Raw genomic sequence first — 26835 nt, 5'->3', positions numbered from 1 at the left:
TGTCTCCTGGAGAAATGCAGGGACAGGGCTGGGACTGGGAGAGGACAGGAAGAGGCTGGAGTGGCAGGAGCTTCTGCTGGCCAGGCCCTGGTGTACCCCAGTCTTTACCAGGCGTGTCCTGCTTCCTGTCCTTTCAGAGGCCCTGTCTGCCCAGAGTGAGGGCCACCTGCCTTCTCCAGCCTTTTTCTTTCTTTCCTCCCCCAGGCCAGAGAAGGCCAGAACCTGGATGTGAGAACGAATATACAGGGGCCAATACAGGCTCTCCTGCCTCTGACCTGGGGTCTGAGGTGTGTGTGTGTGTGTGTGTGTGTGTGTGTGTGTGTGTATGTGGTGGGGGACAGGGGGAGTGCTTTGTTCTCTCTCCAGTATCTTGTCTGGTCTCTGTCATTTGCTCTACCTAGAGTTGCTGGCGTGGTTTAGCCCTTCTCCAGAACCTTCTAGAACTTAGTTAATTGTCCAAGCCAGGTCTGATGCAGGCTGGAGGGGTTGGGGCAATGAGGAAGACTCCATCAACATGCAGAACAAGGAGGGGGAAGGCTATCACACCACCTGGGCAGTGTGGCCATGTCCTGGCATGGTGCAGCCTGGTGCAGAGCTGGAGGTCTGGTGGTGAGGAGGGAGAAGGCGCCCCTAAGTGTGGCTTTGTGAAGTGAACAGGGATTTTTAGTGAGAGCAAGGATGATCAGGCATCAAAAATACACAGCCTGTGCAAAGGCATGCATTTCCCCTTGAATAACCTGCATCCCTTAAATCCACAAGAAGCAATTGGTGTTGGGGACCACAGAACAGCAAGGACCAGCTTTGGCCTCAGACAGGCCATGCCACTCTCCTGGGGGTTGCAGGGCAGGGGTGGGCAGAGCTTGCAGGGGAGCCCAGAAGGCACTATTCCAGTCAAGCTGTGCTTCCGCTTCCAGGAAGAGGCCACTGGGTGACCTCTACGGTTGTACAGGACCTGTAGGAGTTGGGAGCAGGATTCCTGTCGCCAGGCACTGCTGGTGCTGGGTTCACCTTGGAGAGAAGACAGGTGTGCCATGGGCCTGTGGCTGGTACGTAACCTCCCTGCCGAGTCAGAGGCAGCTTTGCTGCAACTCTGGGATATATCCTAAGACCCAACAGTGCAGTAGGGTACAAGTCTGGCAAAGACAGGTGTCCCCGAGGGTCTGGGCGGTGACAGACCAGTTGTCAGCTGCAGCGCCTTCAAGGCTACTTGCCATTGAGTAATGTTCCTGGCAGGGCCTGCTCCTGCCGGGCAGGGGACCTCACAGCCTTGTATGCAGTGTCCTGGATGAAGTTCAGTCTGCTCTGGAGCACAATGCAGAGGGAGGGGCAAGTGAGCAGAACTTGGAGGACAGGTACTGTAGGAGAGACCAGGCAGCCTGGGGTGGAGGAGGGGCGGGCGGGCTAAAGCTGACCCTAGGCAAATGCACACACTGGATCCAAGTGTGTGTGTGTGTGTGTGTGCGCGCAGAGGAGCCACAGAGGCATGGCTCAGGCGTGGGTGCAGTGGCAGGCAGTGGCGCCACCCCATCTGCTGACCTTTACAGGTCACACGTCACTCTCAGCTTTGAGGTCCTTTGTGAAACTACGGTCCAACCTTCCACCTTGCCACCTGCAGGAGAGGTTTTCTCTGGCTGTGTTTCTGACTCTAATAGACATTTCAAGCAGGATGCATTGTGGGGAGGGCTGGGAAACCAAGAGTTCCTCCCACGGGGCAGTGACAAGTTCTATGTATCACCTCAGGTTGAGTTGGCAGAACTGATGAAACCCAGGCATGGTCTTTTTTTTGGGGGGGGGGGGGGCGGATTTTTTTTTCGAGACAGGGTTTCTCTGTGTAGCCCTGGCTGTCACGGAACTCGCTCTGTAGACCAGGCTGGCCTCAAACTCAGAAATCTGCCTGCCTCTGCCTCCCACAGTGCTGGGATTACAGGCATGCGCCACCACCGCCAGGCTACCAGGCACGGTCTTTATAGACCAAAGTCCCCAAGAAGCCACGGGCCTGGAAGCAGATTTAATAACATAACTGGACTTCAGGCCCTTCTCAGTGGCCGGGAAAGAGGGCTGACCACTGTGGCGTTCCCAGCGACAGCGACAGCCTTGGCTGCTGGCTGCCCTTGCTCTGGGCTCTTTCGTGTCTCCTGTTCATCTGTGGCCTTTGCTGCCTCTCTTCCACCTACCCACTGCCTGGCAACCTTTACAAGGATTAGAGAAGTGTCTGTCCTGGGAGTGAACCATGACACTGAGTGCTGGCACTGGTTCGCTCCCTCTTTGACCCTCACACAATTACACAGTTGGGGACTTTAGACTGTGACTTTTCCTCAGTGCAATTATCCTTCAGACTTACCTGGCAACAACTGGTCTGCCCTGGTGCACCTGCCCAAGCCATTTCTTCCATCCCCAGGCATATTCTGGAGCTATTCACAAGCCCCCACCATCCCGGATCCCTTCCCACTCTGCACTGTGAAGTCTCTTTCCAGTGCAGCCAGAACACCTGCTCAGAAATGGCAGCCTTCCTTGGCAAACTCTGCCCAGCTCTCAAAGGCTGTGGGTTTGGCCAGGTCGCTGTGCTAGGCCCAGGAAGGGAGCTGCTGGGACTGGCTCAGATACCGTGCCCACGGAGCCAGGGCTCAACAGCTGCCCTGCCAGCCCTGGAGGGCATCCGGGACTGTTCTGTGGATGCCCAGACACCTGCTAGGCCTGTCTTTGTCTTGTCCTTCTGCAGTCTGGGCTCAGGCCTCTATCACAGTGTGGGGCTGCCCTTGGGGTCTGGCCAGGTGCCAGGCATGGAGGGGAGGCCCGCTCTGCGCTTTGGGATGCCCACACCTCCTGAATGAAGTCAGCTACAGCTGAGAGATAAGGCGACTCAGCAGGTCATAGGCCACAAGCGACCCTGAGGCAGCAGGCCCATCCACCTGGGGACCACAAAAGCTTCAGGGGAGGGCCAGCCTCAGCCCTGTGACGACCCAAGTTCACCAGCCTCCATCCAGCTCGGGAGCTAACTGAGAGGAAGCTACGTGGACATGGTGGGAGCTCATGCACTACACTTTCTGCGCCACGGACATGGCAGAGTCTCTGGGGCTTCTGGGTTACTATGATCAGCAGTTTGTTTAGTTTTCTTTTAAACAAAATCCAGACACCACTGGGGCCGACTTCCCGAGCTCCTGGACCAGAATTATTATCTTGGGTTAACCAAGGCTGGCCTTAAACTTGCTGCAATCTTCAGCCTTCTGAGTGGCTGGGATTACAGGCCTATGCGACTACGCCCAGGCCTAAATCAGGTTTCCTGACCTAACAGCAGACTTTATTAACAGCTCCGAGACATGGTCGAGACCAAGGCAACCGTCCTCCATTCTGTCCCTTAGGCCCTGAAGAGTGTGATGTTTCAGGAGCTGGGAGGTGGCTCCATCAGGAGTGTTTGTCTCTTAAAGTGTGAGGACCCCAGTGCTGAGGACCTGATTCTCAGCCCCCACATCCGCCAGCTATGCTGATGGATGCTGGAGACCCCAGGGCTGGGAAGGCAGAGGTGGAAGGGCACCTGGAGTCTGCTAGGCCCAGCTAGAGACCAAGGAGGACGGCTCCTGAGGGACACGCCAGGTTGGAGACAGCTTTCGTGAGCCACCTGGTTGCCATTACTCATGTCACACTGGCATCTTTTCCCTGAAGCAAAAACCTGTGGTCCAGTCAAACTTGGTTCCAGCAGTATCTTTGAGTGAAATTTTCTTCCAGTACTGGAGACTGAACTTGATCTTACATGTTAGGTGGGCACTCTACTTCTGAACTATTATGTCCTAGCCTTTTCCTACATTTTATATATACACACACACACACACACACACCTATTTACTTAGTCTGCATGTGTGTGTGGGTATGTTGGTGCCATGCACCCATCTCCTACCACGTGGGCTCCCAGGATTGGATGGCAAGTGCTTTAACTACTGTACCATTTCCTATCTTACTTCTTTTTTTTTTTTTTTTTTTTTTTTTTTTAAGGATAAGGTCTCACTAAAGTTCATTGGGCTGGCCTTGACTTTTAAATCCTCCTGCCTCAGCCTTTGGAATAGCTGAGGATTATAGGCCTTCAACACTAGACTGGGGGTTAATTTCTTTTTTCAGGTTTATATGTGAGCATGTATGTCTGCAGAGCAAGTGCTCAGTGCCGAGCCTTCTCCAGCCCCACGCTGGTGCTTCTCTTAGTGGCTTCATGCTGCAGTCTTCAGGCAGAGGCCTGTAATCCCAGCTGCTTGGGAAGCTGAGGCAGGGGGATTGAAAATCTGCCCCCCCCCCCCCCCCCCCCCCGCTCCACTCTCCTATGTGTTAGTTAGGACTCCAGCAGGCACATCTGGTCCTAGGGACCGAGCCCTGGGCCTGGCTGGCAAGCGCTCTACCAGCCGCGCTGCCTGTGAGCTCTAACAATCCCCAACTCTGACCTTCTAGCAGCCGCTGGCTTTCTCTGCCCCAAGCAGATGTTCATGTCAGGAAGGATTTTATTTAATTTTTTTCAGATACTTTAACCACGTACTTTCCTCTCCCCCAATTCCTCCCAGATCTTCCCCACCTACTTACCAACTTCATGTTCTTTCTCCCCTTTCACACACCCACACACAAAACAAAAACGACCCTGGGCATGGCCCCTGCCTCCAAGTGCAGATGCCGTACACAACGATACGCCGTGGATTCTTTTCCTGACACCCAGCAGGTATCAACTGCAAATCGTTTCCTTCAGATGTCAGTAGTTTCAAGTGTGTGTGTGTGTTGTGTGAATGCACACATGTCTTTACTTCCCATAGCCAGCGTCTTTCGCTGAGTTTGGAGCCTGTGGGTTTTTCCAGCCAGGTTGGCCATGGAGTCCCAGTAATCCTCCTGTCTCCACCCAACCCCAGTGCTAAGGCTACAAACACAAGCAACCACACCCAGCTTTCTGTGTGTGTACTAGAGAATCAGAACTCGGGTACTCAAGCCTGCATGGCGAGTGCTCTGGTCCACCGAGCTATCTCCCTGGTTCCATACTGACTAGTGCGGATGGGAAGGAGGAATAGCCTGTGTTTAAGTGTGAAGACTAAAACCAAGAACAAGAGTGGATGGAAGTGGTAGAGCACGTGCATAGCTTAAGCTCAGCCTTCCATCTTTGAAGCCAAAGGAGGAAGGGGAAGGAAGAAAACACCCAGGACAGTGCTCTGGTCTTCATTTCGCTTTAATACTGAACAGAATTCCATTACACGGCTGCAACACCACTTCAGGGGCAGTGGTAAGACGTGGACCTGCAAGGTGTGAAAACATCACCTTTATGGAGTTTATTTTACATGGAGTATTTTTATGGAGTATGTCTTAGAAGTTTTCAAGTGTGTGAGGTCATCTAATTTTAGATTACCATCAGAGCAGGGCTGACTCTGAGGAAGGTTCCCTGTAGGTGGAGGGGGGGAGGAGGGGTGCTAGCCTCCTCTCTTCTCCTCTCTTAATGACTCCGCAGAAAATGCATCTCTAACAAGCTTTTCACTCTGGGAGAGCCACCATATAAACCTACCTGTGGCAGAGGTGACAGAACTCTAGTCCCAGGGACCTGGCTCACTCTTACCATGCTGCGGGGACGTGCCACCTGGAAGCAGCCCAGGTAAAGTTCTGACTCCGACCCCATACCAGTGTGTACATCCTATTATTTAAAAGTAAAAGTATTAATCCTTGGAAAAATATATAAGGGTTTCTTTCCTACTATTTTGCCACTTATAAATTCCATTTCTGTATTATACCAATTTCTGATTAAAATGAGCCAGGGATGTTACTTCTACTTATAAAATCAAATCTGCCATTGTCTGCAGCTCAGATCCTTGGCTGTTCCCTAGATGGTCCTCATATCTGCTAGCATGCTGAGGGTTAGGTCCAGCCTGGGCCAGTCAGGAAAATGTCATAGGGAGCTAGCCGAAAACACTTGTCAAAGCTGGGGCATGACTCAGTGGTACTCGGCGTGCTGTATGTACAAGGTCCTGGGTTCAAAAGCAGAACGAAACAAAAAAGCAATTCCCCAGCCTCAGCAGTGGGTGGATGGCCGCCCCGCCCTCAGACAACCAGAGCACAGACACGCTGCTCTCCCCGGGAACAAGGACGCCTGCTTCACAGACACGCTGCTCTCCCCAGGAATAAGGACGCCTGCTTCACCTGAGACAGAGCTCAGCTTCGGGGTCACACTCGCTGTCCACAAATGGATCCCAGCCGAACCTATAGTCCGCTGAGATGAACAATACGCCTGATCCTGGTCCCACCCCTGGGCTCAGGAAAGCTCAGATGGAGCAGGGGACAGGGCCCAGATATCTGCTCAGCAAGCAGTAATGCCGGTGGTCTTCTTCCTAACAGCCCCTGAGGACCAAGTGGCCTTTCAGAAGAAAATTCATAACCATAAGAAAAAAAACTGTAAGATGCACTTCCTCACAAAGCTCTGGTTGCAGTTGACAAGCAGGCCCATGAGCTGCCCATGTGAAGCCCAGCAGCGGGGCAGGCACTGCCTGAGCAGTGTGCACGGCTAGGGAAAGAGCATTTCTGGATTAAGGTCCTATCAGAAGAAAAATAGCACCAACGTGTTAGCTGATGGCAGGGACACACACACACACACACACACACACACGCTCTTTTCTTTCTCACCCTGCCCTGACAGCTGACTTGGCAGAAGTTGTAACATATGGAGGATCTCCAAATGCAGCCCGTCAGCAGCCACCTGAACAGGCACCACTCAGAACTGCCTCAGTGTTTGTCCGTAGGCAAAACACACCACGCCGAGGGGCTGAGTGCAAGTTAGCATCACTCTGAGTGCTGTTACCAAGGCCAGCTCCAAGTGCCTTGACTTGTCCTAAAAGGATATGGGCTCCCGATGGCTAAGTCCTGCCTGCAATGGCTAGTCATCTTCTGCTAGGGACGGCCCCTGGGTCACAGCCCTGCTGCTCAGGTCACAGGAGCTGTCCCACTCTAAACTCATGCTTTTGTGGATTCAAACCAGACAGGAAAGCTGCCCAGGGAGCATTAGTAGGAAACAGGCGACAGTGGCACCCACACAATGGGCCAATGTCATCCTTTCTTTTAAAAATGCACATTTATATATTTATTTATTTGTGTGTGTGCCTGTGCATGCACCCACAATACAGCATGGATGGAGAGGAGAGGACAGCCTGTAGGCGTTGGTTCTCTTTTTCCACAGAGTGGGCCCTGGCAGCAGGCTGTCCCATCTCCCCAGACCCCCTGCTGCACTCTGAAGAGAAAGGCCATTCTCAGGGTAAGGTGGGTTTTAAAGGTTGGGAGTTGAGTAAGGGTAAGTGGACATTTCGGACAGACCACCTCCTTCCTTACGAGGCCCTTCCCAGTGAGGGTTGGGGACGATCCTGTGGCTGAGTCTCCAGTGGCCCAGTAAGGCCTCTTGTTGGGGATTCTTCTCTTCAGGGATTGACTGGGGTGCACAGTGAGGGGCTGATACGTCTGTGAACTCCAATTTTACATTCTCTCTACTCTTGATGGACAAAGTACACTTTTAAAAGATAAACAGAAGCCTATCGCTCCTACCAATTTGGGAGGGAGGCTATGCAGTCGGAGGGAGGCGGAGGTGGAGGCAGCTGCTGGTCTCCGCGGTTATAACTTGCTTCCAGATAGCCCGTTTCTGTTTCCGTTATAAATTCACTTTGTGGCACAAGGTGAAGCCAAAGCACCAAGTCCACAGAGGTGACTCAGCGCGCCCTCCTGCGAGCTCTGGGCCTCAGATGCTACGAATGCCCTCTGGTCTCCCTCCATGGGCAGAGAAATTACCGAAAGAAAAACCTTGGCGCCACCTCCTTTACTTACAGAAGGTAAAGCACTTAACAGAGACAGATTTCTGTTGGAATCAGACTGGATTTCTCTTCGCAGCCCTTACCCGCACGAGGTGAGAAGGCATGGAAATTGCCAAGTTGTTGGCTACCAGACTCATCAGTCTGTTTAACTCTGGCTAAAAGCGGAGGATAATGGGCAAGTCGCCAAGTTTCCCTGTGTCGGCTCTAGCATGAATTCTGAAATTGAAGAAAACACAACATGCGTGTTCCGGCACACACGGCAATTCCATTTGCCTCACGGTCCAGGGCAGGCATAGCATTGTGATTTCCCAGCCCAAACAAAGACGAGATCAACACAGAGGGCTGAGAACCAAAGGCGTTCTGCGATCCGCACTCTGGCAGGCGCTCGGCGGACTGTCCTCCGTCTCATCTCCAGTCGATGAGGTAAAGTGTTCTTCCGCAAGCACGGTGAGCTCCTTCTGTTGACCAGCATATAGATCCACCCGGTCTTTAAGCACGATGGGTGCGAGACCAAGTGCAGAAGGCAGGGTGGGGCTGGGGGAGCGCACCTGTAAGAGCCACCCCCTAGGCAGTGTGGGCTATCCCTGTGTCCTTTCCCTATCCTAGGACATGTTGGAAGGACACCCTCAGCTCTCTGGGTCACTACGGAAGGAAGGTCTGTCCTTGCTCTTTGCCCTGGCTCTGCAGTGACTGCCCAGGCAGCGCACAACAGGCTGGCCTGGAGGAAGCCAACTGCATGGCCCAGGGAGGAACACCTGCAGGAGAAGTTACTTTCTCTCTGCCACACCACACTCAGTTCCAGCCTGTTTTCAGCTCTACAACACTGTTCAGCCAATACCTTTAATCAGTGAGGTCACCATATGAATGCAAAATAGATGCAACAAAATTAAAGCCAGAGTCACAAGACTTCATCCCTGACCTGATGCAGGAATCTTACTAAAGGATTGCTTTCTGAATGGGTCCGAAGGACTCTCCTCTACTAACGGAAAACATGGCTTTAAGTAGGGTAATTTTAATTCTTAGACTGTTCACGGCTAATGTGGAGTGTGGGTTACAGTACTCAGACAAGGCCCACATTGATTTGTAACAAAAGGCTTCTATATTTTAATGCAAATCTGAGGACTGTCCATGGTCTATACTCACAGAAGACTATTCAAAACTTTAAAATTTCGTGAAACAAAAATAACAGAACCCTACATTGAAGCCCTTTGTAATATTCACATTTTCTCCTCATCTGAAAAACAATGTCGCTATTATTTTTACCAGAGCTGCACGCAGACATGGTGCTGACCACCTTTTGGTCTTACTAATCTTTTAGCTTTTACCAACAGGTAGATTTCCTTACCTATCATGATCCTAAACAAGATAAAATATCCTTTTTTTAAAAATTGTTACAAATATTTATTTAAAAGTGCAATTTAAAAGTTAGCTGGGTAAGCACATCATTGGTAATAATAAAACAAAACAAGAACAGGACCCAAAAGGCAAAATCCCAAGGAATATGGACAACCCGGGATTTTTCTTTTCTTAAGTTGGCATGCTAAGGAATGCACAGAAAGGCAAAGCAAGAAGTCAAAGGTCACACTGTCCAGATGCTGCTCTTCCCAGCACGGTGGATGACTGAGCGGCTGCGTCCGATGTGAAAGATTGGCTCTGGCCCTGGCAGCTACTTTAATACCAGGCTATGCATTTGGGACATTATAAGAAATCCCACATTTATGAGCACACCTGAGGCATGGAAACCGTCGCCCGAGGCCTGAAGTGTAGTGTCAGCAGATTCAGCCACCTCAACCCAATGAACCATTTGTCAGGGGATTTAGACTCCCTCCCTCAGTAACTCCAATGGATGATGAAGTCAAGTTGTCATCTTGGAGAACAGAGTACCAAGTTCTCTTCCCCACCCATACTATTACTCATAGAGTAGGGGAGCTCTGGTTCAGAACCAGCCTTTCTGTGTCAGGACACTTTCTGCATAAATGTAATAGATGTGCTGACCCTTCCACCTCGTCTCTGAGTGCTACTGAATACAAGCGTCAGAGAGGAAGGAGTGTCCCACCTGGCTGAGCATCGCTGTGCTGTCCCACACTGTATGAGGCCCTACATTTGCAAGCTGCACCTCTGGAGACCCTGGGACAGAGCAGGTCAGCAGCTCTGGCCAGGCCTTGGGAGATATCAGCAGCCCTTCACTAGGCTAGACCAACACAGGCGCTGCTGTTCTCAACTGCCCCAGTCCGTTAAAGCCTTTTGTCTCTGCACCCCACCCCCAGGGATTTCACTATTTCCTGTTGCTTATCCCTGCCACACAAACACCCGGAAAAGCAATTTAATCTCAGCTCTTACCCAGCAAAACGAAACACTGCATTTCTGTCACAAAGTGTTTCTGAGCCTTCTGTCCCCAGCAACAGCCAGCTCTCGGGGGCTACAAAACATAACAGCAATGGGAACCACACATCCCCAGATGCCCTCATCCTTGCCAGGCTTCTTTAGAAGGGAGAGTGGCCCCCATCTAAGCAGGGAAAGGGTCTGAGCAGAAGGAAGGCGGCCAGAGACAGCAGAAAGAGCAACAGTGTGTGGAGCTGTTAGTTCTTCTGATGCCTCTGAGTCCTTCCTTCCTCAAGGAGCGAGGTCCAGTAAGGCAAAGCAGTGGCTTGCTGTCCTCAGGAGGAATGGGCAGCCGGGGCTTCTGCTATCCAGCGGCATGTGGTCACCTCTTTCCTCTTCTACGCTTGTCCTTTGAGCACTGGGGAGAGGGCTGTGTCACTGCTGGAGTCACAGAGGAAGCGGGCAGAGGTGTGTTTCTGGGAGAGGAATGTAAGTGGCGGAGTGCTTGCTTCTCCTCTCCCCTGCGTCCTCGTGCAGAAGCGCCTGAGGCGGGCCACCATCACAGCACTAGGAAGAGGATCAGCACGACCACCAGGACCGCGAAGAGGATGGCTATGGCACACCACTGGCGCCGATCTGCAAGGCAGGACACAGAGGTGACCTTCCCAGTGTTAGGACACAGGTACTCAGACTTTAGGACCACATCACTGACAGGATCATGCACTTGACAAGGAAGAGCAGACCCCGACCCTGCTCAGGCGCCAGGTCCCCAGTGCTGTCTGCCTTGAGGCTACACTTCAGATGCATCTACAACTCTGCCACTGAGTGCAGGCTTTGAGTCCCGAGCCTTTAGCCGAAGCCCGCAGTTCTTAGCTTTCTGCTGGTGGCAGGAGCGCCAGTGAAAGGCTTCTGGCACTGGTGTGACAGACCAAAGCTCGCCTGCTTTAATCTCCCACAAAGAAATGTACTTCAGCACTGTGCACGCTCTCCTTGTGAGCACTATGAGAGGGCGGAAAGGAGAGAAAGCCATCGCTGGTCAGTTCAGGAAATGAACAGCTGAAAACTAAGCCCTGATGGCAGAGAATGACTAATTTCATATCACACCTAGTCCGCTGAGAAGCAGTTCAGTTAGCCAGTAACTGCTCAAATGATTTACATAGAATATCTGTAATGAAAGCCAATGTCTTCTGAAACCTTCAGCCCTACCAACAGTTTGGAACAACTGGCACAGGATACAGAAAGGCTACAGTTTCTCTAGATGGTTGAAAGCAGAGATGCCCTCTGCACAACAGAAAGGCAGGCAGGCCCAGAGATGCCTATTGCAGCCCACAATCCTGATGCTACAACTGTCCCCCAAAGGGTTAAAGAACAGCTGCACCGCATGCTGCTCAGGGCCCCAGCTTGAGGCCCCCAACACGTCATTAGGACACTTATGTCACTTGGAGAAATGTGGACCTCACAAGTGGCATGTCTTCTAGCAAGTCCTAGTGTTCTTCACAAAGGAGCAGGGCCATACAAAGGAACTTACTAGGCATGCTGGGTGTGTCTGTTAACACTAGGAAGGCTGAAGTATCAAATCAGCCAAAGCTATACAGATTCTATTAAGGAACAAAAAGCAGAGAAGGACATGCTGAGGAATGACTGAGCCCCTAACTGCTGCACGGGCATGAGAGCCAGCACCCTGAACCCAGGGAAACAGGAGGATGGCGGTGTGCACCTGGAGCCCGGGGCTGGTGTGGAGCAGAGCTAGGTAGATCCTTGGGACTTTGCTGGCCAGCCATTCTAGCAGAACTTACAAGCTCTAGGTCTCAAAAAGATAAAGATGCTAAGGTGGGAAGTAACAGCGGGAGACCCCTAGCTGACCTCCAGCCTCCACTTGCACACCCACAGTGAGTGCACACACAGTGTGAATTGTGAGAATGCGGCTGGACGAGGAACAGTGAGCCACTGGAACACAAGTGTAACGGTGTCGGTGAAGTCCGTGAAGTGCAGATGCTGGTGGTCTACTGGACAACCTTCAGACCTCAGCACAGCATAGCCTTGACAAGCATATTATGGGATGGTCTGAATTTAGGAAAATAGCGAAACTCTCCACTGAGCAAATCATGTACTTAGTAAGTGCCACAGCGTCAACGTCCGAGAGCTGTTCCATGGCCAAAAGATGTGAAGACAGCACAGCAGACAGCTTTTTGCTGGACCAACACCTTGTCTACTCCACACCACAAACTCACTGAGTAAAAAGGTGTGAGGAGGCTGGCCTTGGGCAAAGGTCAATGTTTGGGAAGCATTCTCTTATCTCTTTAAAGACACAGGACCTAGTTTCCAGTCCAGCGTGGAGGGATTCCTCCTCATCACTCCTCATCACTCCGTCTTAGCAAGTGAACGCGGTGACAAATTAGCCTTTCTCAGACCCTCCAGAGGAGTGAGCCCCAGAAGACTGCTGCTCCAACATCAGAAAATCTACAGACCAACCCTGGGACTTGCATCTTGGAGAGGACCCCTTCCCCAACCTTACCCAGAGTGTCCTACCGGAACCACTGTGGAGCTGGGAAGCATGAGGTGTAACTGGCCAGCTGCTGGAGAGTTTGTACAGACAACTCTAAGATATGACCCGTTACAGCAGTGGCTCTCAGCCTTGCTAATGCTGCAACCCTGTAATACCACACGCTGCGGCGACCCCAGCCACAGAATTATTTTCATTGCTACCTCATAACTATAATTTTGCTACTATTATGATCGAAATGTTCTGATGTGACCCCTGTGAAAGGCTGTTGGACTCCTCAAAGGAGTTGCACCCCACACGCAGGTTGGGAACCACTGTGTTAAAGGCCACAATGCTGAGCTTTACTTCAGAAGCTCAGCCAGCCCACCAGCGGGCGAGGGAGAAATGAAACATCTGAGGTGCTGGATACGCCACCTCCTTCACTGATCACGACCCAAGACACACACAGTATTAGCATTCTGTCTAAGCACCTTCCCACAGTTACCTGGCAACAGCAGGTACGCCTGACTCACTATAAAAGGGGGTTCTTGTCTCCCTCCCCCTCCCCCTGCAGATCAGACCACTACTCTGTAGCTCATAAATACATACAAATATTATGTGTTAATTCCCCAAATTAAATTAACCAAGAATTTTGAGGCCACTAAAACTCTCCAGTATGACAGAGGGCATGGTGGGCACATGTCCTACTTAGTCAAAGCCATGACAGGCTTGCTGTGGTTGCACACCTTTAATCCCAGCTCTTGGAAGGCAGAGGCGGGCAGATCTCTCTGAGCTCTAGCATAGCTGGGGTATGTAGAGAGACCCTGTCTCAAACAAAGAAAAGAAAGAAGAAAGCCTATTAATATAAAAAACCACTTGTATTTCAAGCAATTGATACTTAGCCAGGGCAAAGCCAGAGCAGGGACCTGGCCCCTCCTTCCTCCTGTCATACACACTTCCTGGCACTTCCCCCTCCAGCAGCCCAGCATGCTAAGTGCCAGATTTCCTATACAACCTGGCCATTGACACGCCAAATTCTGAAGCCCTCCAGTCCATTTCTCTTGAGCAACTGCATTACATAGGAGTTCTAATCAAGCTGACCGCTGTGGGAACTACCACAGGCCAGGCCTGCACTTTTTAGGCTCTTTCCTCTGAAGTGGTCAAGTTGCTTCTAGGAAGCATAACTAGGTAACCCTAGGAAGCTACTGCCCTGGCAGACATCTGAGCACTTCTTGTATGGCTTCAAGCACACAAGGGATGGGTCCTAACTCCAGTTCCCCAGTGGCAGGCATGTAACTCACAGCTAAGCTTGTGTCCCACCACTGAGCTACACCTCCAGCTGGAAGCAAGCTCAGAACAAAAGGAACTCCAATGGTAGTTTCTTCCTCAAAGTATTTCCTGCCTTCACGAGAAAAGATGAATCGCAGACTGTGGAAGGGGAAGAGAGCTCAGCATTATTCAAAAGAGAACCTTTCTCTGGGTAACAGAAAGGCTAATTATTGCCTCTCTTGGGTCATTCACAAAATGAGTGTGGGGTCTTGACACCTCCCTCCCATGCAGTAGCCGACCAGGAAGGGAAGGGAAGGCAGGGCCTGGCTCTCAGGAGCTGCTGACGCGTGCTCAGGGCAGCTAAATCAAACCCTGATGCTGTTGAGACTGCCTTTACATACAGGTTTGATAACAAAGCAATAAACTTAACCAAAAGTTATGGAGGAGAGAAGAACAATCACAAGCTGCCTGGTCGATGAACTGAAACGCATACTGTAGCAGCATTTCTTTGGTAGCAAACAAAAATTAAAATGAAGGGTATTTCATGCTAATACTCTGCTAATATACAACAGAGCAGTTGTAGACTCTCTTCTGTACACAAATATAACCAAATATCTCACACTGTTCCCAGGCTCTTCTTTCTGGACTAAGTGGGCTGAAGCACAGAAAGTGTCAGCGCTGGACACACTCTGCAGGGCTTCCCTGCGCTCTTCACACAACACACAGACCGCCTTTGTTCCCTCGCTCTTCCTCACAGAGCTGATGCTGAGGAGCTACTTGACTGCACAATGAACACACATGCCAATGAGAGGACAGTGTTCAAACTGGCTATGGAACACGTCCTTAAAGAAATTAAAAAAAAAAAAATACCAGCACTCAGGGAGGCAGAGGCAGGCAGATTTCTGAGTTCGAGGCCAGCTTGGTTTACAGAGTTCTAGGACAGAGAAACCTGTCTGTTCTAGGTTAGAGTTCTAGGTTAGAGAAACCCGGTTTCAAATAAACCAAAAAAAACCAAAACAACAACAACAACAACAACAAAAAAAAAACCCTAAACAAACAAGGGTACTGAGGAGATGACTCGGTGGGTGACATGTCTGCTGGCTAAGCATGAGGACCTGAGTGTGGATCCCCACAGGCAGCGAACAGCCAAGCACATTGGTTTGTGCCCATATCCACAGTGCTGGGTTGGGAAAAAGACAAGGGGGCAGAGATAGGTGGATCCAGGGGCTTCATGCTGTAGCCAGGCTTGACAAAATGGTATGGTTCAGGTTATGAGTGACTTAGTCTCCAAAAAATAAGGCTGAAGGCAGGAGAGACTGTTCTGACTGCTCTTCTAGATAACCCTAGTTCAATTCTCAACACCCACATGGTGGCTCACAACTATGTACAGTTCCAGGAAACTAGCATCCCACACAGACATACATGCAGGCAAAACATCAATGTATATAAATAAATAGCTAGATAGCTAGATAGCTAGATAGCTAGGTAGGTAGATAGATAATAAGGCCCAGAGTCTAGTGAGACAGCTGAGTGGGGAAAGTACTTGCTGCCAAGCCTCACGACATGAGTTAGATCTGCAGATCCCACACAGTAGGAGGAACCAACTCCCTCAACATGCATGTGCACAAGCATGTGCACAAACAATAGATAGACAGACAGACAGACAGACAGACAGAGACAGAAAAATAAAAATGACCTCTGGTTTCCACACATGCACATACTCATAAAACTACAAGCACACACCCACAAAAACAGATGTACACACATGTACACCACACACACATACATAAAATTTAAAAGCAAACACATAAATAAAGTAGAGGACTACAGATAGGGGAGAACAGAGGAACCAGAAAACCCCTTCTCTAATCGTGGGGAAGACACAATGAGCTGGTGCCTGCTTCCTGTATAATACACACAGCTTCAGGCAAAGAACCTGCTTGAAGCATAAAGGCATTTCACCTAGAGAGACAGCAGAGAACTCAGAGAAGTGCTTCTTCTTGGTTTGGAGCTGACTGGTCCTTGTCCCTAGGCCTTCCCCACAGAGTGGTATTTTGAGTATTTACAGAGCACCAATGCACTCTGAAGCACCTTTGCATTACTGTTCATCCAATGCTCACTGCTCTTAGGGGCTTGAGCACAGGCCTCATCCCTGCCTGCTGAAGTACTGAAGACTCTCCATTGAGCCTAGCCACAACTCTCAATGTTTTAGTTAAGAAGTGAAGACCAGACACTGCTGTGCAGCGGAGCCAGGAGGTACACTGCTGAAGGGTCCACGGGCGTCTGTGTTTCAGTCCTCCATGTTGCATGCACCTGACTGACATCCAGAAACCACCAGGGGAATGGGGAGGCAGGAAATGGGAAGGTCTTTTATGAGGGGAACATCCTATGGCCCAAAGCACTCAAATTATCTCAAGAAATATCTCGGGTCTTCCTTTCACCAGGCAACAACCTCCAGAAAAGAGGAGATACTAGATTTTGACTTGAAATACATCATTTCCTGTCTGTCAGGGAAGGCAATTTGTAGTAACCAAAAACAATGTAGATTAGAAGACATCTTCAAAAATGGTACTGACCTGAAAACTTACTTATTCACCCCCATCTGCCACACAGTTGCTAGGGCAGCGCTTTATATACCATCACACTCTGAAGAAGTAGGTATTTTCCCAATGATAAAAGGAAGACAGGTCCCTGAAAGCAGCAACTGTTACTGAAATTGCAACTTTAAGTAAGTTCCCTGGGCTGGCGAGCAACAGGGCCTGCCGCCATGAACACACACGCCACACAAAGTGTGTGCATGCACGCACTCATGCTAAAATAAAACTACCGGAAGAAAAGTGTTAAGTTCCATAATGTGGCAAGAAAAATAGAAAAGAGTAAAAAGAGGATTTATGATTGTGGGTTAGCTTCTCTGCTGGAGAAACTCGACAATGTGTGTCAGGCACAAGGCTCTCCCACGAGCACAGGCTACGGCCTCTTCACACTACTATTCCATTTTCTGACAGGAAAGTAGCAGCACAGACAAATATGCTGGAGGCAAGGGAAGGTCACAGCAGAGTCACACATACATACCACTGGTCATGTGAGATACTTTTGCAAGTTTCTTCATCACGTTGTCTAGTCGAGACTGAGTGCTCTCTAACTCGTGAGAGAAATCATCCAGCATGCTAGAGAGAAGAAGAAAGCAGGTGGTGAGCAGAGCCTTGTATTTGCCACGCATTAAGTAAGGCCTGGGCCTCCATCTCAATAAAGATAAAAAGTGTCCCCTGGGACTCAGGGTCCACACTATTACTTCAAATCCTTGGAACGACTTCTGTTTTGTTAAATAAATTTGGAAAATATATGCTTTAAAAAAAACATGTTACATATGCTATAGATTAGTCAACAACCTTAGCAGGGTCTGGGGTAGTTCCCATTATCACGTATGCTTGTATTTCTGCAGAAGAACCCATGAAGAATCCCAGCCACAGTCGGTTTTGCCGAGGCTTTTCCATCACACAAGTCTGCTGCAAATTAAACACTTGGATTTGTAGCTCTCAGGATTGAGACAGGCAGTGTGCCTCTGACTATCACCACGCCAGCTCAGGCCTAGCGCCAGGGCCAGCCTGTGTTATGTCTACCTTGAACAAGGCATCTTACACAACTCTTTGAGACTCCTGATACCTGTTAAACAGGGTAACTGTGCCAAACCAATGCCTAGCGAGGGGGCCTGTGAGAAGCACACAACACACAAAAGTACTTCATGTCACTGAGAGTTAAGGAGTATACTTGAAACCAGACAGATTCTCCAGAGGCTTGACATCCCTGATGGTGTATGGGGTAGGGTGGGGATGCGCTCTCTCTCTCTCTCTCTCTCTCTCTCTCTCTCTCTCTCTCTCTCTCTCTCTCTTTCTCTCTCTCTCTCTCTCTCTCTGTGTGTGTGTGTGTGTGTGTGTATGATGCATCATCGCTGTGAAAAACAGTGTTTCTCCAAGAACTGGAGAATCAGCTCAGGAGGCCTCTGTTATCTGCTATCCAACATGTTGCTGGAAACAGCACTGAATACTGTACTTGTATTCTAGCAACCTTTATTTCATACATTGCTGTACATTCCAAACTTCAGCTTCTGACTAGAACATGATTAGTTTGAGGCTAAAATTAATATACCAATTAGTACCACAGCCCACCTACAAAGAACTTATTTACTTTGACAGTGTCACTGGCAGCTATAAACCATTGCTCTGGGTGTGAGCCCACAAAGGACACATGACAGTCCCCCAGTATCTAGAACTACTAAATCCTCATTAAGTTAACTATCACACGCTACACTGACAACCAAGTAAACAAGTCTTTGTTCTACACCTGAGTTTTCAAATTAAAACATGTTTAGTTCATCTCAGATCCTGGCAGCACTTTGGTCCTGTAGCTGGCAGGCATCTCCAGGCCAAGCACTGAAACAAGGGCTATCTGTGTGTGCTGGGCCTAACTTTTCTTCCTAAAGATAGAACAGGCATGCCGACCAACCATCAGCCAGGCGCAGCCACACGAAGCCTCTGCCCAACAGAGAGACACGGTCACCAGCGCCACTTTGCATTTTTGGCCACTGTGCTTTTTAAAAGGTTTTCAAATTTGAGCCAGGATCTCGAATGCAGTCCAGGCTGGCCTGGAACTTACAAGGGTGATCTTGACCTTCCGACCCTCCTGCCTCTACCTACCAACTGCGAGAACCACACCTGGCTGATCCAAGTGCTACACCAACTGGTCTCTGAAATTAATTTGTAGCTATGTTTTATCTAGGCTACTATATCTGAAATATCCCTTCAACGTGAAATATAAAGATGATGAATAACCTCCCCTGCCCTGGCCCCTTGCTCCAGACTCCAGCACCCCCTTTCTGCTCACAGCCCAGTTTAGTTCATCTGGCCACATCCCAATGCTCAGTAGCCTCATGAGGCTGGTGGCTAGTCTCCCAGACAGCATACGCATTAGTTCAAGGCCCATATTTCTTCCCTTTCATTTTTACCAGATGGAGAAACACCGAGTTTAAAGAGCAAAGCAGTCCTGCAGGGATGTTATAGCAAACCACGACTCTCTTCTGTTACCTATGTGCTCCTATCACCTCAGCTGCTTCTGGTCTTTTCTCCTCTTCTGAAGTAACCAGCTTGTGTCTTATGATGCAGACTTTAGTCCTCAGACTTGATGGTGCAGAACTATGGCATTAGGATTTAGTCCTAGACCATGTGATTCCCACCCCTGCCCCCCTTCCCACTTCTCTGATATACATATACATATACATACACATTTGTGTCACATTTAGATTGGGTCAATATCAACATCAACATTAGCCATCTAAGTGCAGGCTCTTCACAGCTGAGAGGTCTGCGGTGAGTCACACCCTTCACTGCTGCTCTCCTCTGGCTCAGGGGTCAGCTTTCTTAGGCCTACTGAATCCATCCCCTGCCTGCTTTTTATGAGCTAAACTGGTATAACCCAGGTTGCCTGTTTTATGTTCTCCAGAAGTTTATATCTGTTGCTGCTGTGCTGACTTTGAAGGGAATGGAGATACAGACCATCATCATGTCAGCATCTTTAACTAGTGGGATCTTAGGTTGCCTTTCTTTTCAAGCTGCCTCACCAACAAAGTAGCAGAAGCCCTTCCATTTTAAATGGGAACTCACCGTGTGTTTGGGTTCCTGTCACTCTGGAGCCTCACCTGGCACAGCACCTGGTCCACTCTGGTATACCATCTAAAGGCAGCACCTGCTCTCTCTCTCTCTCTCTCTCTCTCTCTCTCTCTCTCTCTCTCTCTCTCTCTCTCTCTCTCTCTCTCTCTCTCTCTCTCTCTCTCTCTCTCTCTCTCTCTCTCTCTCTCTCTCTCTCGCACGCGCCTTTCCTCCACACTGGAAAGGAAAGCCCCGCCTCCTCATCACACTGACAGGCCACACCTGCTGTGCTCTGCCGCCCCCTCAGAACTTCCGCTACCCCTCTCCCCACGCAGACACTGAAAACCTCGTTCTGTGTGTGTACACTTGCCCCTCTGATCTCTCAGGCGCTTGCTCCCGCCTACACACACATCTCTGCAGAATCACTGGCACACTCTCTCAGGCCCCTATCTTCTGAATATCCCACAGGTTTCAGCGGACGCTCTTTCTTGGAAAAGACAGGGCTCTCCAGCTGGCTGAACTGGCCTATCACAGTGACAGTGGCTCCCTCCCCACTGCCACCATGGAACTGCTTCCCTTCCTTTGTGCAGTATGTGCTGTGCCTGGGAAGCAGCAGGCATTCCGGATGGCAGGCACCTCCTGCTCTCTCCTACAGCCCCAGGACCTGCAGACAGCCTGGTGCAGAACACGTGGCCAGAACTGATAATGAGCATATGGAACAGTGAACATTAAGACAGAGGTAGTCTGAGACATCCAGGGAAGACACCCCCACTCACCCTGGGAAAGAGCAGAATGGTAGATTATACCGCAGCCCTCAAGAAAGCTGTGTATGCACCTCATACTTTAGAGTGTAAGAGACAGGTTCTTCAGCAAAAATAATTTGAAGAGTTATGTTTTGCCGTTCTTTTTTTATTTAAAGATTTACGTATTTATTTTATGCATATGAGTACACTGTACATGCTTACAGGCACACCAGAAGAGGATGTCTGATCCCATTACAGATGGTTGTGAGCCACCATGTGGGTGCTGGGAATTGAACTCTGGATCTCTGGAAGAGCAGTGATCTTAACCGCTGAGTCATCTCTTCAGCCCATGTTTTGGTTTTTTTATTCCTTTGTTTTGAGAGGAAAGACTTTTTCTGCTAATCACAATCAAATTTGAATGTTCTTTTGTAAGCTATGACTCATGTCAGCGTAGCAGGGAGGGGTGCCAGCTGGGGGTCCTAACTCCACCCTCAGGCCCAGCATCCTCTTCAGGCACTGTCTCCAGAGGGCGGTTCTACCAGCTTCCCACTCCTAACTGTGCCTGGAGAATCTGCTCAGAGAACCTAGTGTGCCTTTTAAAGGGTTTTAAAGTAACAGTCTGCCTAAGCCACAGTTGTGACCTTTTATTGGGTAGATTTGCTTCTTTGGGGGAGCTACTCTGTGCAACAAAGTAAAAGCTGCAGCCATGCAGTAAGCAGCCACGTAACTCAGGCTAGGCTTTCAGGGTCTCAGTCAGCGGCTCTGCAGATAAGGGTATCTCACTACTCACACTGCCTGTTCCTCCAGCTCCCCTCCGATGCGCTGGGACATGTTCTTCAGCACCCCGATGCTGCCAGAGACCAGCTCCAACTGCTCATCCTGCTGTTCCACAATCAACTGGTGCCAGAGAAACGGAAATAAGCAATTAAAATCCATCTTACCTGGTTCCAAGCCCAGCACTCCAGCAGCTGCTAGTTTCTTTGCCAGCTTGGGACAATTCACATTCAAAAGCAAAGCCCAGAAATCAAAGCAGCAGACCATTGCCTCTGAGAACACACTGCTCCAAAGCCTGGACTGTCAAGCCACTGCTAACCCCTGCTGATCCAGCTTGTGAACAGTCGGCGGGGCTTGAAACCACCAAGAGAGAGTTCCTCTGCCTGGCTGAGGTCCAGGAAGGGAGCAGACAACGTCTAGGGCCAGAGCGCACAAGCGTATGACCAGCACGCCAGGGGCTGGTGAGGAAGAGGAAGCCCACTGCCGAGATCAAGGTCTCCGTCCACAACAGACTGTCAGTGTCAGTGAAAGACAGCCGTGCAGATCCCTGGATGTGGGAGGACTGCAAAGAGCCCTTTTCTTCTTCAAGGACAGTAAGTTACCTTAAAGATGAATGTTGGCTGGCAAAAGACATACTTTCAATTGTGCTGATTCCCTTGCTCTCTATTAAAAACTTTGCTTCACTGTAACATTTTGAGAGCAAGCAACTAGTTAGGTCAATTGATAATATAAAAAGAACAAAGGAGCACAAAGCCGCCATATAAGCATAAACACAGTATCTCTCAGCCAAAGAGTCAACCGACAGCAGATCCTCATAGCCTGATCCACAGTGTCACCCTTAGCTAGTTTTAATAGCACAGCCGTCTTAAAAGCAAAGACACAAGCTGGTGTCGGTGCCTCAGCCTACAAACTCAGCACAAAGGAAGCTGGGGCAGAATGATTATGAGTTTGAGGCCAACCTGGACTACATACCATGACTATGTCTCAATAGAACCATGTCAATAAATACATACATAAATAAATGCAACAACATGGAGACATGAAGTTCATTTTCCTTCAATGCCTCGACCTTTATCAAAACATCTGTTTTTATGAAGAATGAAACAAACTTTCAATGGACTAAACAAGAACTCAATGTTTCTGAAAGTATCTTTGTTAAAATAGACAAAAGGCTAAATGTACAAATAAGAAGTTGGGAAGAGGGAATGTTTCCTTTTTAAAGTCCGTGGCCTGAGCTGGAGCACCTCTGCTTGCAGAAGGAAGAAGCAGGCAAATCTCCCTGAGCTGGCGGCCAGCCACTCAACCACAGCGACACAGCCAGAACCCATCTCAGAACAACAGCAACGAAACCAAAGCCTGCACAAATCCTTGGTCTTGTTGGTTTAGATGTCAGCCAGCCCTGCTTTTCCTGAGATCTGATCATGTGGTTATTTTGGACACCATGCTCTCAAGATTTTAAATAGAGTATACAAGCATTACACACCCGACAACCCAGCATAAGGCAGCTCGGTCTAAGCTGCTTGGCATTAGGTAATAAGCTGTGGCTAGCGGAAGAGTCGGGAGCCCTGGGACACCCCCGCACCCCCCACCCGCACCCTCCCACACCCCCACACCCCCCTCCCCAACTCCCTCCCCCCCCCCCAGCAGCTGTCCTCAGGTACCTGCTGCTGGGCCTGCTGCTCCTCGATGAAGTGGGAGTTGGCTAGCTGCAGCTCCCGGTCAAGGCGGCCATATCGATCTGTCACTCCGGCATTCCAATTCTGGCTGCTGCTATCTCCTAGTAGTGCCTGTGTGGGCAGGGACAACCAGTCAGGAGAAACACCAGGAGCTACTACTGACCGAGCCAAACGGCCCTCAAACCTGCTCCAGGCTTTGATACGGGCATGCAGGTTGGTGCCTGGTAGATGGTTTAAGGAACACCAGGAAGGTATATTTAAGACCTCCAGATGAGTCTCACAGACAGATGCTACTCCTAAGGAGAGAGGCTGGGGGAAGATGACAGGGAGCAGTGGGGAGCAGAGTTAGGGCAGGCTGGCTAAAGTTTGTTCAAGTGTGCCAAAGGCCAATGAGGTAATGGCCACCTTAGCCACTCACTAGCTTCTCTGAACGGCTCCAGGCAGATGGGATAGCTGGCTAGCTGGCTGGTAGCTTTTCCTAGCTATAGCTCAAAACAAAAACAAAAACAAACAAACAAGAGAGGGAGGTAAGTGAGAACAATGAAAAACCTAAGCAAACAAGAAAAAGACAAAAATCAGAACCTAAATTCAAAATTAAGTTCTAGGTGATAGCTATTTGAACAATTAGAAAGGAGTTTCCATTTTATTAGTTTTAATTCTGTGTTAGTGTGTAGTGTGTGCATGTGGGTCTGTGCATGTGAATGAAAGCAATGGGTCCCAGGGTTAGAGTTACGCAGCTGGGAGTGCGGGACAAGGATCCTGGGAGCTGCATCGGGTCTCCATCCTCTGGAAGAGCAGCAAGTGCTTGTAACTGCAGAGCCATCTCCAGCTCAAAAAAGAACCAGGCATGGTGCCTCATATCTGTAATCCCAGCACTCAGAAAGCTAGGACAGGAAGATTTTTATCTTTAGTTTCAAGACAACTTGGGCTACATAGGCCAGCCATAGCTACATGAATAGAAAAACCTTATCTCAAAGCAAAAACAATCCCCTACCCCAAACCATGGGGTCAGGACTGCACTTGGGAAACAGAGGCAGATAGACCTCTGAGTTCAAGGCAAGCCTGATCTACATAGAGTTCCAGGACAGCCATGGCTGTGTAGAGAGACTGTCTCAAACAAACAAACAAAGAAATTTGAAACATGCTAAAGATTCCTCAAATGTCTGTATCAATTTCATTCATGTGTTTAGTTTTGAGATAGAGTTTCACTATGCATCCCAGGCCAGAGCTAAGTTTACATTATGTGGACCCAGATTGGCCTTAGATGTACGTGCAACCACCTGGCTACATTAAAATTCAAACATAACCATGCCATGTTCAAGGAGCCTGGAGTCCCATAGAGAGACAGTAAGTAATTAAGAATCCTTAGCAGATGCCTGACAACATAGTGGTTCCAGAAGAAGAGTAGGAGGCGCTGTGGGGTCTGGCGGCCCAGGACAGGTGAACTGGAGGGTGGGTACAGTGTTGCGAGAAACTGGCTAGAAGCTAAGGTTTGTCTAAATGTCTGCCAAAGGCCACATGGTAAATCCTAGCCCGTGGCACTCCTGAGAGGTAATGGAATCCTTTAGAAGTATAGCTAATACCCATAAATCAATGCATTGGTGAACCCTCACTGGATATGTGTCGTCTTGCAGTAGATGGCAATGAACAGAGACCCACAACTGGACAATGTGCATTTGGAGCACATTTGGAGCACAAAGACTTTGGAGCATTAGTTCTAACTGGGATCACACCCCTCCACCCAAGGCACAGGGATGTATGTGCAAAAGAACATGGAAACACTGTAAGAGTCAGAGATGGCAGATGACTCCAAGGAAACAGCACTCTCTAGACACAACAGGGGTGATGCTCATACAAACTCACAGGATCTACAACAACATGGACAAGGCCTGACAGGTTCAAGCCAGACAAAATCCCAGCATGGAGAAAGAGGAAGTGGGCACAAAGTCCCATCCCCAAACACACAGCTAATGGCTACTGAATGATGGTGGCTGAACGAAAATTAACTCAGGAGAGAGACACTAGGCATTATGAGCTACCTCCCAGGGCAGGCCGCATGCTCAGGAGTAGCGCTCCAACATGAATGGGTTTGTGTGCACTTGCTTGGGCTTGCTTTTTTGGCTTGGGTTTTTGTTTATTAAAGATTTATTTACTTATTATATCTAAAGCATACACCATTCCACTTGCATGTATGCCTGCAGGCCAGAAGAGGGCACCAGATCTCATTCTAGATGGCTGTGAGCCACCATGTGGTTGCTGGGAATTGAATTCAGGGCCTTTGGAAGAGCAGCCAGTACTCTTAACCGCTGGGCCATCTCTCCAGCCCAGCTTTTTTGTTTTTGTTTTTTTGAGAGAAGAAGCAGAAGCCACTGTGATGTGCAAGTATGTGATGGAGAGCTAGAAGAGAAAGAAAAGTGGGATGCTGTGAGTACTACAGAGAAATGGAACTGAGGTGGAGAGAAACAGCCTGATATGTAGCCGGCCCTGCCACCTGCCACTGGAGGCCATAGTGACATCTTGGCCTGTGCTGCCACCGATGGCCAAATCTGAGTGGGAGAGCTGGCCCTGCCCTGCCCCGTGCCAGCTGCTACTCTGTGGAAGTGTGGGCACAGGAGAACTGGTGGGTGGACTGAGCAGCTCAGCTACCACCCAGGCCCTCCCCAGCAGCTCCCCCACCTATGATCTGCTGGAGCATGTGAAGGGGCCGGTCCTGCAGATCCAAAGCTGCAGGATCTGTATGACACAGGGCAGCAACAGGCTCTCTGAGGAGTCCCTGTGAGGGTTCAGTAGTGACAGTGTAGCAGAAGCCAGAGGCCTCAAATCAGACTCATTGCAATGAACATTTGCAGGTAAGGAAGTGTGGACAAAGGTATACTGTGGGACACACTGACACACTGTGGCTTCCACTGTGAGATATTTATTTGGGCGAGGGGTGTGGTTTTTTTATTTGTTTGTTTCTACTTTTCTTTCCAGGGGAGGTTGCAAGGGTAGAGGGAAGATATTGAGGGTTAGGAGATGAGTGGGATTGAGGTGTGTGATGTGAAATTCACAAAGGATCGATAAAAAGTTTTAAAGAAAAGGTATACTTAGAGAAAAAATGAGAAAGACTGACATGGGGCAGGTAAGGGGAGGGGAATCTGAGAAAAGTTGGAGAGGGGAAACAATATAAACAAAATATATTGTATAAAAATATTTTCTTTTTTTTAAAAAAGTGTAGTTAATAAGTTTTATGTCCTGCTGTCCTGAAGCCCTTCCTGCCTCGTGCCTGAAAGCACAGGGGCTAACCAATGCAATCACGGAGGGAGACCTGCCAACTGGAGCCAAAATAAACCCCTTTCTCTTCTCTGTAAGCTGATTAGCTCAGGATTTAACAAACAAAAGACTTCCGCAATACCTACCCTATCCCCCCTTCCCCTCCAGTGTATACAGCTCTTGTCCTCCATCACTAAGCCAGGGATGCTCAGCGATTTCCAAGTCAAGTACCTAGCCAGGTATTTCCTTAACGGGCACTTATACTCTGGTATTTTCTCACCTGTCTGTTTTTCCTTTCAGCCAGTGCCTGCACAGATGAAGATGACATCTGATCCTTCATGTCCTGATGAGACAGAAAACAAGTGAGATCCAAGGAAGGCACAGGCAGCACACACGATTGATTGGCTATCTTTAAAGGTGAGGGGACCTAGGTCCAGATGACAGATACTTTCTCAAAATCACACAGCCAATAAAGGACAATGGGAGGGTAAAAGCCAAGGACTGTGCTCAAGGACCAGCACCCTCTAAAACGCATGTAAAACCTGTTCTTAAAGCACATTTACCATCGACTCTGGCATGTCCAGTTCTTCTGAGCTGCATTAATTCACAGGACAGGCTATTTCTAACATCAGAGTGAATTCTAAAATATTATCAAAAATAATGTATAGAAAAAATCAGTGGCTATATTATGTTAGATAATATATTTAAGCAAAATTTCATTAAATATGAGCCATTAAAATTCTTACTATAATAGATTTAATTCTTAAGTATGACGGAAAACACTAAAGAAAGAAAGATCTAAAGTAAGTATGTTGTAATTGCAATACAGTTCCTTTTTATAAAAGAAAAAAGAAAAAAAGAAAAAAGTCAAGATAC

General features: G+C 49.1%; 1 protein-coding gene across 2 annotated transcripts in view; it reads right to left on the bottom strand.

Moving 5' to 3' along the window:
- Window positions 1-8625: 8625 nt before the first annotated feature.
- Window positions 8626-26835, bottom strand: part of Stx6 (syntaxin 6) — a 45240-nt gene continuing 27030 nt past the window's right edge. The window contains exons 4-8 of one of the 2 annotated variants that reach the window (XM_052200225.1): window positions 26240-26302; window positions 22693-22818; window positions 21048-21154; window positions 16945-17039; window positions 8626-10782 (exon numbers count right to left, since the gene is read on the bottom strand). In XM_052200225.1, coding sequence (XP_052056185.1) covers window positions 10520-10782; window positions 16945-17039; window positions 21048-21154; window positions 22693-22818; window positions 26240-26302 — 654 coding nt within the window. In that variant the 3' untranslated portion in view covers window positions 8626-10519. The remainder of the gene's footprint in view (window positions 10783-16944; window positions 17040-21047; window positions 21155-22692; window positions 22819-26239; window positions 26303-26835) is intronic. The other variant, XM_052200226.1, reaches the window with a different exon arrangement.

Source organism: Apodemus sylvaticus, chromosome 12 (genome assembly GCF_947179515.1).
Source record: "Apodemus sylvaticus chromosome 12, mApoSyl1.1, whole genome shotgun sequence".
Classification (NCBI taxonomy): Eukaryota; Metazoa; Chordata; class Mammalia; order Rodentia; family Muridae; genus Apodemus; species Apodemus sylvaticus.
Note: the sequence above shows the minus strand (reverse complement) of the source record. Positions and strands in the feature narration are given on the sequence as shown.